This window comes from Aquarana catesbeiana, linkage group LG08 (assembly GCF_042186555.1).
Source record: "Aquarana catesbeiana isolate 2022-GZ linkage group LG08, ASM4218655v1, whole genome shotgun sequence".
NCBI classification, from domain to species: domain Eukaryota; kingdom Metazoa; phylum Chordata; class Amphibia; order Anura; family Ranidae; genus Aquarana; species Aquarana catesbeiana.
The window spans coordinates 91,672,720-91,684,958 of record NC_133331.1 but is presented as its reverse complement, the minus strand read 5'-3'; the positions used below and the strand labels follow the sequence as shown (position 1 = coordinate 91,684,958).

Sequence of the window (12,239 nt, the reverse complement as noted above, 5' to 3'; positions counted from 1 at the left end):
GGTGTCTACTTTCCAAAATGAGGTCATTTGGGGGGGTTTTGTGCCATCTTGGCATTTTATGGCCTTCAAAACTGTGATAGGTAGTGAGGAGTGAAATCAAAAATTTATGCCCTTAGAAATCCTGAAGGCTGTGCTTGGTTTTCGGGGCCCCGTACGCGGCTAGGCTCCCAAAAAGTCCCACACATTTGGTATCCCCATACTCAGGAGAAGCAGCTGAATGTATTTTGGGGTGCAATTCCACATATGCTCATGGCCTGTGTGAGCAATATATCATTTAGTGACAACTTTGTGCAAAAAAAAAAAAAAAAATTGTCACTTTCCCGCAACTTGTGTCCAAATATAAAATATTCCATGGACTCAGCATGCCTCTCAGCAAATAGCTTGGGGTGTCTACTTTCCAAAATGGGGTCATTTAGGGGGGTTTTGTGCCATCTGGGCATTTTATGGCCTTCAAAACTGTGATAGGTAGTGAGGAGTGAAATCAAAAATTTATGCCCTTAGAAATCCTGAAGGCGGTGCTTGGTTTTCGGGGCCCCGTACGCGGCTAGGCTCCCAAAAAGTCCCACACATGTGGTATCCCCATACTCAGGAGAAGCAGCTAAATGTATTATGGGGTGCAATTCCACATATGCCCATGGCCTGTGTGAGCAATATATCATTTAGTGACAACTTTGTGCAAAAAAAAAAAAATTTATCACATTCCCGCAACTTGTGTCAAAAAATTAAATATTCCATGGACTCAACATGCCTCTCAGCAAATAGCTTGGGGTGTCTACTTTCCAAAATGGGGCCATTTGGGGGGGTTTTGTGCCATCTTGGCATTTTATGGCCTTCAAAACTGTGATAGGTAGTGAGGAGTGAAATCAAAAATTTATGCCCTTTGAAATCCTGAAGGCGGTGCTTGGTTTTCAGGGGCCCCGTACGCGGCTAGGCTCCCAAAAAGTCCCACACATTTGGTATCCCCATACTCAGGAGAAGCAGCTGAATGTATTTTGGGGTGCAATTCCACATATGCTCATGGCCTGTGTGAGCAATATATCATTTAGTGACAACTTTTTGTAATTTTTTTTTTTTTTTTTTTGTCATTCAATCACTTGGGACAAAAAAAATAAATATTCAATGGGTTCAACATGCCTCTCAGCAATTTCCTTGGGGTGTCTACTTTCCAAAATGGGGTCATTTGGGGGGGTTTTGTACTGCCCTGCCATTTTAGCACCTCTGAAATGACATAGGCAGTCATAAACTAAAAGCTGTGTAAATTCCAGAAAATGTACCCTAGTTTGTAGGCGCTATAACTTTTGCGCAAACCAATAAATATACGCTTATTGACATTTTTTTTACCAAAGACATGTGGCCGAATACATTTTGGCCTAAATGTATGACTAAAATTGATTTTAATGGATTTTTTTTATAACAAAAAGTAGAAAATATCAATTTTTTTCAAAATTTTCGGTCTTTTTCCGTTTATAGCGCAAAAAATAAAAGCGGCAGAAGTGATCAAATACCATCAAAATAAAGCTCTATTTGTGGGAAGAAAAGGACGCAAATTTCGTTTGGGTACAGCATTGCATGACCGCGCAATTAGCAGTTAAAGCGACGCAGTGCCAAATTGTAAAAAGTGCTCTGGTCAGGAAGGGGGTAAATCCTTCCGGGGCTGAAGTGGTTAAATGATGCAAATCCTCAAACAATCCATGTTAATTCCAGGTTGTGAGGCAACAAAACACGAAAAATGCCAAGGGGGGTGAATACTTTTGCAAGGCACTGTATATGCGCATAATGTGTCGGTGAAAACACGGTTATATGTTTACTTTCAGGTTAGGCTTTTATCTGTTCTAACCGGTAACCGCATAAGATGTAGTCAGTTTGTCAGCTAGAAAATACTTCATCTCCATAATGCATTAATAGCCTCTATTCATGAAACTGCAGAACTGGCAAAAAAATAACACCTACATTAATGTTTTACATCGACCAAGTTTTTCCGACCACTTAAAGGATCACTAATCCTTAAACACAGGTTGGTTTATGTAAAGAGCTACAAGGTAACCTGTGAAATGTATATATGAAGGTTGCAGATTTCCTGTTAGTCATTAAACATCACATCTCTGCAGAAAATTTCTGAGAACCCAGAACTGCGGGAGAAAATTGGTCGGCCAAGGTGCAGAGAGACAATATAAACATATCGTTATGTTATTTAAAAAAAAAGGTTTGCTACGCGTTCTTTGTATAATTCGCAAAATCCTCCCTCTACTGGTTAGACACAGCACTGCGCTAATATAAATCCCCCCAACTCCTTCTGTGTGCATCTGTTTTATGGTACAAAGGGTCACAAGTCTAAATCTGATACAGGTGTGAGCGAAAATGTTGCTTTTGGCAGATAGGGATTACAGAAAGAAAAATGAAAAAAATGAAACCAAAAATATGATAAATCCATTGCTAAATATATGCAGTCAGATTGAATAGAGGAGCCTGGTTCAACCTGCCCTTAGCTTGATAAATCGTCTCCAAGCCCCAAATGATTATACTTGGGTGTATACTGTACTAAAGGCCATACGAAAAGTTTTAGGGTGGTTCTGTTACCACCAAATGCACATTAAATGTCACTCTCAATGCACTATTCAATGAATAAATGCATGGTAATGTTTGTGGTAATGCACCACTGCACTCTATATGCAGATATGTGCATGGGCAGTACAGTGCTTTTAGTAGTTGGCATATCTGTCTTGCAGCACTGGGGTCCTCAGTTCAAATCCTTTTTAGGACACTATCTGCATAGAGTTTGCATGTTCTCCCTGCACTTGTTGGTTTCCTCTGGGGACTCTGGTTTCCTCCCACACTCCAAAGACATGCTGGTAGGTTAACTGGCTCCTGTAAAAATTGGCCCTAATATGAGTGTGCGTGTATGTATGAATGTGAGATAGGGACCTTAGATTTTAGGCTCCTTGAGAGCAGAGACTGATGTGAATGTACAATATTTAAGGCCACTTTCACACTTAGGCATTTTACAGACGCTTTTGCTCTAAAAATGGCGCCTGAAAAGCGTCTGTGAACTGCCTCTTCGCAGCCCCAGTGTAAAAGCTGAGTACTTTCACACTGGGGCGGTGCGCTTGCAGGACAGGAAAAAAGGTCCTGAAAGCAGCATCTTTGGGGCGGTGTGGGGGCAGTGTATACAGCCCTCCTAAACCGCACCTGCCATTGAAATCATTGGCCAGTGCTGCCGAATCGCCTGCAAAGCGATTCGGCAGCAGCACTTTGCGGGTGCTTTTAACCCTTTTTCGGCCGCTAGCGGAGGTTAAAAACGCCCCACTAGTGGCCGAAAAGTGGCGCTTTACGGCTAACGCGGCCAGCGCCTCCGTGTGAAAGTGCCCTAAAGCACAGCATAAATTGTCAGCATTAAATATACACCTTTAATAAATAAGTATAAGGGGGTCCTTGGGTATTCAAAAAAGCAGTCTCCTCTAACGCTTTTTATGACCTCCTGTTTCTTTATGTGAAATATTAAGGCGTACTTAAAAATATTTAAAGTGTTGTTGTGTTTAAAATATCAGTATTGATTAAAGCTAAAGGGAGAAAAGGAGAAATGACCCCTATTGTTTTGCACATATTTGCATCTCCTAGAATTTAATGCACAGTGGCATTCCCATGTAGCCTTCTATAGTAAATACAATCAGGTCCATAAATATTGTGACATCAACACAATTCTAATGTTTTTGGAGCTATACACCACCACAGTGGATTTGAAATGAAACGAACAAGATGAGCTTTAATTTGAGGGTATTTACATCCAAATTAGGTGAATGGTGTAGGAATTACAACAGTTTGTATATGTTCCTCCCACTTTTTAAGGGACCAAAAGTAATGGGCCAATTGGCTGCTCAGCTGTTCCATGGCCAGGTGTGTGTTTTTTCCCTCATCATCCCATTTACAAGGAGCAGATAAAAGGTACAACGTTAATTTCAAGTGTGCTATTTGCATTTGGAATCTGTTGCTGTCAACTCTCAATATGAGATCCAAAGAGCTGTCACTATCAGTGAAGCAAGCCATCATTAGGCTGAAAAAACAAAACAAACCCATCAGAGAGATAGCAAAAACATTAGGTGTGGCCAAATCAACTGTTTGGAACATCCTTAAAAAGAAAGAACGCACCGGTGAGCTCAGCAACACCAAAAGACCCAGAAGAACACGGAAAACAACTGTGGTGGATAACCGAAGAATTCTTTCCCTGGTGAAGAAAACACCCTTCACAACAGTTGGCCAGATCAAGAACACTCTCCAGGAGGTAGGTGTATGTGTATCAAAGTCAACAAACAAAACTTCACTAGAATGAATACAGAGGGTTCACCACAAGATGTAAACCATTGGTGAGCCTCAAAAACAGGAAGACCAGAGTAGAGTTTGCCAAAGAACATCTAAAAAAGCCTTCACAGTTCTGGAACAACATTCTATGGACAGATGAGACCAAGATCAACTTGTACCAGAGTGATGGGAAGAGAAGAGTATGGAGAAGGAAAGGAACTGCTCATGATCCAAAGCATACCACCTCATCAGTGAAGCATGGTGGTGGTAGTGTCATGGCATGGGCATGTATGGCTGCCAATGGAACTGGTTCTCTTGTATTTATTGATGAAGACAAAACTGAAGGAAAAATGTCCGAAGAACAAGCAGGAACTGAAGACAGTTGCAGTAGAGGCCTAGCAGAGCATCACCAGGGATGAAACCCAGCATCTGGTGATGTCTATGCATTCCAGACTTCAGGCTGTAATTGACTGCAAAGGATTTGCAACCAAGTATTAAAAAGTGAGTTTGATGGATGATTGTTAATCTGTCCCATTACATTTGGACCCTTAAGTGGGAGGCACATATACAAACTGTTGTAATTCCTACACCGTTCACCTGATTTGGATGTAAATACCCTCAAATTAAAGCTGAAAGTCTGCAGTTAAAGTACATCTTGTTTGTTTCATTTCAAATCCATTGTGGTGGTATATAGAGCCAAAAAGATTAGAATTGTGTCGATGTCCCAATATTTATGGATGTGACTGTATTTCATATAGTACACTTTTTATATTAAAGACATTTATTCATGGACTGTGGCATGAGTTTTTTTTTCTACACGTTTCTCAGGTCATTGTGCGCTTCTTCAGGAAAGATAAAATCTTTCTCACAGGGTGCATTATATCAATGATAGTTTATATGACTATATTCAGATAAACTGTCCATACATACCACAAAGCCCTATGGGGGACTTCAACAAATGGCTCTATCCTGGGAAGGCAAACAAAGAGTGACGAAGTGTCAAAGGGGAAAGAATTTTAGAGACTTTTCTTAAAGAGCTATCCATGTTTTGCCAACTTTCCCTTCTTTAAAACAAAGTCATTCAACAGGCAATGTGAATGTCTAATGCAGAGATCTCCAAAATGCAGCTCATTGCCTGCCTTTTTCTGGCCTCTTGGGACACTATTTCTCGCACTGACACCAACAACGAGGCACTATTCTTCCGGTGACACCAATAATAGGGCATTATTTCTCTTATTGACACCAACGATTAGGCATTATCCCACCAACTAAGAGCAATTATGGGGTACTATTCCTCCTTCTACTGACTAGAGATGATATATATATATTTTTTTTTTTATTTCCCACTGACTACCTACCAAGCCTTAAAGTGGTTCTAAAGGCTGAAGGTTTTGCACCTTCATGCATTTTATGCATGAAGGTAAAAATAACTGTGTGCAGCAGCTCCCCTAATACTTACCTGAGCTCCCTCTCAATCCACCAATGTGCACGAGAGCATCGTCTCTCCGGGGACTCTCCCTTCTCATTAGCTGAGACAGCAGCGGGAGCCATTGGCTACCACTCTAGTCTAGTCCGTCACAGCCAGACAGCCAATGAGGAGAGAGAGGGGATGGGGCAGAGCAGTGTCTCCATGTCAGGATGAAAACAGAGCAGCAGCTCAGGAGCGCACCTTCTTAGGTGCCCCTATTGCAAGCTGCTTGCTCTGGGGTCACTGGACAGGAGGGAGGGGCCAGGAGCGCTGGCAGGGGACCTGAGAAGAGGAGGATCAGGGCTGCTCTGTGCAAAACCACTGCACAGAGCAGGTAAGTATACCATCTTTTTTTTAAATATTTGCTTTTAATGTCACTTAAAGCTGGCCATAGTTGGTGCATGTTGCAGGAAAAAAAATCACTCAAATTCCTCCCGCTGAGCTATTGTGTTCTCCCAGCAGGGGGGGCTGCTATAGGTGCTGGCAATAATTGCATGAAATATCTGATATGCTGATTGTACCCAGGGTGATCGATACATGGTTAGAATCTCGGCCATCCCTAATGAACCAGCTGAGATTCAAACTGTTTATGGCCGGCTTTATGCATTGGGATTGATTTACTAAAAGCAAATACACTGTGCACTTTGCAAGTACAGTTGCACTAATTTTCCCCAGAGCCTAATGAATGTGGTGAAGCTTCACTTAGTAAAGAATACCCAATCAGGTGCACGGAAATAAAGAAAATAGCATTTTTGTGTCAGAAACCATGAAATCAGGCTGAGACAGAAGTACAGTTAAATAACACTGGTTTAACCACTTGCCTACAGGGCACTTTCACCCCCTTCCTGCCCAGACCAATTTTCAGCTTTCAGCTTTCTCACACTTTGCATGACAATTACTCATGCAACACTGTACCCAAATGAATTTTGCGTCCTTTTTTCACACAAATAGAGCTTTCTTTTGGTGGTATTTAATCACTAGTGGGTTTTTAATTTTTTGTGCTATAAATAAAAAAAGACTGACAATTTGGTGAAAAAATGCCCTTTTCTTTGTTTCTGTCATAAAATTTTGCAAATTAGTAATATTTCTTCATAAATTTTGGCCAAAATTTATACGGCTACATATCTTTGGTAAAAATAACCCTAATTAGTGTATATTATTTGGTCTTTGTGAAAGTTATAGAGTCCACAAGCTATGGTGCCAATCATTGAAAATTGATCACACCTGATGTACTGAAGACCTATTTCATTTCTTGAGACACTAAAATAGCACCTGCATAGCTCCTGTAAAGGGCCTCTCCAGTGTGAAAGCCTGAGGGCTTTCACACTGGAGTGGTGCTCTTGCAGGACGTTAAAAAAACTCCTGCAAGCAGCATCTTTGTAGCTGTGAAGGAGCGGTGTATACACCACTCCTTCACTGCTCCTTCACCGCTCCTTCACCGCTCCTGCCCATTGAAATCAATGGGGCAGTGCTTTGCGAGCGGTTTTAACCGTTTTTCGGCCGCTAGCTAGCAGTGGCATGGTTATTTGAGGAAGCATGGGAAATGGTCAGCACAGATGATAAAAATGGTTAAGAATATGGGCTAATATTTTAGGGATGTGTGGTATAGTCTTAAGCATTCACCAATGCAAAGGGCAAAGGCCGGGTTTCGGAGGGAAACTGGGGACAATGGTAGCTGGTATCTCTTCGAAATCCTTTTTTGCTGCATACTCGACATCTTTTTTGGCATCTTCGGCCTGCTTCAGATGGTGGAATGTGGTCTGGGAAGTGGCATTCATGAAGTCGGCTAACAGCATCGGAGCGAAGGTTTTCTGGGTGGGGTCTTTGATGGTAGATGAGGGACGTGACAACTTCTTCTATGAATTCTATGAATTTTAGGAAGTGGGCAAGGCTTTCTGTGGATTTGGTGTGAATTATGTAGGCATTATAAATGGCCAAATAAATTAAATAGAGTGTTACTTTCTTGTACCAGAAACAGGACCTCCTTATTGATAAATAGGGCTGAAGCATTTGGTCGTTGAAACCCCCCCCCCCCCCCATGTACATTGTAATCTTGTACACGTATTGGGTTTCGCAATTTCTTATTCACTATGGCTTGTGGGAAGCCCTTCCTATTCTTTCTGGAGGTTCCACAGGCCAGGGTTTCTGAAAAGTATAGGTGTTTGAAAAGGGGCAGGCTGGTGTAGAAGTTATCCAGGTATATGTGGTAACCTTTCTTCAGCAGTGGGTATGCCAGGTCCCATACAATACATTTGACCAGTTGTGCCCATGTAGGCCGGGCACTCAGGGGGCTGGAGCTGGGAATCTCTTCCTTTGTACAGTGGGGCAAAAAAGTAGTCAGCCACCAATTGTGCACGTTCTCCCACTTAAAAAGATGAGAGAGGCCTGTAATTGTCATCATAGGTATACCTCAACTATGAGAGACAAAATGTGGAAACAAATCCAGACAATCACATTGTCTGATTTTTGAAAGAATTTATTTGCAAATTATGGTGAAAAATAAGTATTTTGTCAATATCAAAAGTTCATCTCAATACTTTGTTATATATCCTTTGTTGGCAATGACAGAGGTCAAACGTTTTCTGTAAGTCTTCACAAGGTTGACACACACTGTTGCTGGTATGTTGGCCTATTCCTTCATGCAGATCTCCTCTAGAGCAGTGATGTTTTGGGGCTGTCGCTGGACAACACGGGCTTTCAACTCCCTCCAAAGGTTTTCTATGGGGTTGAGATCTGGAGACTGGCTAGGCCACTCCAGGACCTTGAAATGCTTCTTACAAAGCCACTCCTTTGTTGGCCGGGCGGTGTGTTTGGGATCATTGTCATGCTGAAAGACCCAGCCACGTTTCATCTTCAATGCCCTTGCTGATGGGAGGAGGTTTGCACTCAAAATCTCACGATACATGGCCCCATTCATTTTTTCATGTACACGGATCAGTCGTCCTGTTCCCTTTGCAGAGAAACATCCCCAAAGCATGATGTTGCCACCCCCATGCTTCACAGTAGGTATGGTGTTCTTTGGTTGCAACTCAGCAGTCTCTCTCCTCCAAACATGACGAGTTGTGTTTCTACCAAACAGTTCTACTTTGGTTTCATCTGACCATATGACATTCTCCCAATCCTCTTCTGGATCATCCAAATGCTCTCTAGCAACCTCAGACGGGCCCGGACATGTACTGGCTTAAGCAGTGGGACACGTCTGGCACTGCAGGATCTGAGTCCCTGGCAGCGTAGTGTGTTACTTATGGTAGCCTTTGTTACGTTGGTCCCAGCTCTCTGCAGGTCATTCACTAGGTTCCCCTGTGTGGTTCTGGGATTTTTGATCACCGTTCTTGTGATCATTTTGACCCCACAGGGTGAGATCTTGCATGGAGCCCCAGATCAAGGGAGATGATCAGTGGTCTTGTATGTCTTCCATTTTTTAATTATTGCTCCCACAGTTGATTTCTTCAAACCAAGCTGCTTGCCTATTGCAGATTCAGTCTTCCCAGCCTGGTGCAGGTCTACAATTTTGTTTCTGGTGTCCTTCAACAGCTCTTTGGTCTTCACCATAGTGGAGTTTGGAGTGTGACTGTTTGAGGTTGTGGACAGGTGTCTTTTATACTGATAAGTTCAAACAGGTGCCATTAATACAGGTAATGAGTGGAGGACAGAGGAGCCTTTTAAAGAAGAAGATACAGGTCTGCGAGAGCCAGAAATCTTGCTTGTTTGTAGGTGACCAAATACTTATTTTTCACCATAATTTGCAAATAAATTCTTTCAAAAATCAGACAATGTGATTGTCTGGATTTGTTTCCACATTTTGTCTCTCATAGTTGAGGTATACCTATGATGACAATTACAGGCCTCTCTCATCTTTTTAAGTGGGAGAACTTGCACAATTGGTGGCTGACTAAATACTTTTTTGCCCCACTGTATATGCGGAACTCATACAGATATCCCATGACTCTCTCGCAAAGCTTATAAAATTTCACTCCGTATTTCGCCCTTTTGCTGGCAATGTATTGTTTTATTCCTAGCCAGCCTGAAAAGGGTACCAGGGACTCATCTACACATATATGCTTATCGGGGACATAGAGTTCTGCAAATCGTTAGGAAAAAGAAATTGAGTGGGCAAATTTTACATAATTTATCGTAATTTGGATGATTGCGGGGAGGGCACTGGGTGTTGTCACTGAAATGAAAGCGCATTATCATCTCGTATCGGGACCTGGACATTACGGAAGTATAAATGGGCATGTGGTGGTTGGGGTTGGTGGACCATAAGGCATGTCCTTCATTTTTTTTGTAAGCCCTATGTTTAAAGCAAGTCTTGAACAGGATTGCAGGAGATAGTTTCTGTGATGTTGACCAAGGCGAAGGCAGAGCTCCTCTGGACTGGACGGCTTAAGTAGGCAGGACTGACGAGCAGGATATCATCAGCAGTTGAAAAACTGTGGAGAGATAGGAGCTGGCAATTAGCAGACAGCTGAGCGGCCAGCTCAGAGAAGAAAGGGCTGAGCCCAGCCCTGACCTTTTGCTTGCACATATTAGAATGATGGAAATCAGCAGAGCTTCAGCACATTCACTAAGCTCTGGGGAAAATGAGTGCAACTGTACTTTCAGAGTGCACGGTCTGCCCCTAAAGTCTGCAGGTCTGTAAACTGGTCCTTGGTTTAGAAAGTTTGGAGAACCCGTTCTAATGAACTAGACGTCAATGATTTTAGCTTTCAAGCTGCATATCCTGCATTGCTCATAGCTGATGTTGTTTTTCCTCCCTGGTATATCACTAGATGTTCCCCGATAGACTGTCATGTGGCAGACAGCTTCAGGAGGCTGCATTTTGTATGGGTATACCTATCTCATACTCTGTCACTGAAGCATCTGTATAGGTGTTAAGAAAGGCTCTTTTTTTAGGTAGGATGGGGTTGGAGAATATAAAAAGAACAATGCATATGTTGTATTTGCCATGCCTACTGTATTCTTGCAGCAGCAGGATAGGATAAGAAGCTGCCTGGCTTTCAAAGAAGATAAGCCTACATTTGTGATTGTAACCAAGCTTTGCTGCACTCTATGGTGCAATCATTTATATAAACTGGCATGACTCAACACTTTGGAGACCAATTGCAGGATATTAATATGCTACTGTGAACTTTGTCATTTTATTAAAAGGGGATTTATTGAGGCAGAGCATCCCACAAGACTCTTATAGGCCCATAGATATTTCAAAACACCAGTCTTTCTGTTTTTCGATTGTGTGACAATAATTTGTGTAAAATGAAGGCAATATGTTCATTTCACATGACGATTTAATGAATTGTCCTCCTTTTTTTTTGTCCCTACCTATGACCTAGAAATAAAAAGTTGAAGGAGAATGAAAACTTTAGTTTTTGGATACAGTACAGAATGCAGAAAATTCTTCTTAGTTTTTGTTGTCTTTGTCCCGTTATGGTTTTCTCATCGCTTTTTGCCCTGAAGACTGACACCAAGACAAATAATGAGGGTTAATCTCCCCAGTGAAAACACAGACAAGCAAAACTTGACAGGGGTTTTAACACTTGCCTACTATATCCAAACCTTTAACATGTTGGCTTTTAGCTGTACTATTTAATATGTAGGTGCACAGCCTTACTGGGCAAGTAGGTGTTTTCATACATATGCAAATTATGTACTACTAGAGGTATTATCTGAAACCATTCATGAAATATGTTAACATGCTAATTCCATGATATTTCAGAAAGCTCCGCCGCTGATTGCTCGTTGGGTTCCTTTTGCTGCTGTTGCTGCTGCCAACTGTGTCAACATTCCTATGATGAGACAGCAGTAAGTTTTCTGTATTGTTGTGTTCTTAAAACAAATCAATATTATGAAAATTGTACTTATATTGGTATGAAAAATATATGTTTTGGTTTTTTTTTGCCTGTTACCATAACATTTGTAAAAGAGTTTGACAGCACAAATCCAACTGTCATTTGGTACCTCAATGAAGTGTACATCAAACTCTCCTCCACGATGTCCCTTAGGCTGGGTTCACACTGCTACGACACGACAGTCCACTTTGGATCCGACTTTGCCCTGCAACTTGAAGTCCAACGTGCGTCCGACTTTGATCCCCGACAATACCAGGCACTGTCTGGTATGAATCTTTAGGGGGAACTCCATGTACAATGTAAAAAAACGGCATGGGTCCCCCTCCAAGAGCATCCAAGGCCCTTCGGTCTGGTATGGATTTTCAGGGGAACCCCCACGCTGAAAAATGCCATTGGGGTCCCCCCAAAATCCATACTAGACCCTTATCCGAGCACACAGCCTGGCAGGTCAGGAAAGGGGGTGGGGACAAGCGAACTGCCCCCTTCCTCATGAGGGGGTGGGTGCTTTGGGCAGGGGGTGCCCTGCGCCCCCACCCCAAAGCACCTTGTCTCCATGTTTGTGAGGACAAGGGCCTCTTCCTGACAACCCTGGCTGTTGGTTGTCGGGGTCTACGGCAGGGGGCTTATCG

General features: G+C 42.4%; 1 protein-coding gene across 2 annotated transcripts in view; it reads left to right on the top strand.

Moving 5' to 3' along the window:
- SFXN2 (sideroflexin 2) overlaps positions 1-12,239 on the top strand; it is a 121,271-nt gene that overhangs the window by 87,731 nt on the left and 21,301 nt on the right. For both annotated transcript variants that reach the window (XM_073596143.1, XM_073596142.1), the window contains one exon: positions 11,478-11,563. In XM_073596143.1, coding sequence (XP_073452244.1) covers positions 11,478-11,563 — 86 coding nt within the window. The remainder of the gene's footprint in view (positions 1-11,477; positions 11,564-12,239) is intronic.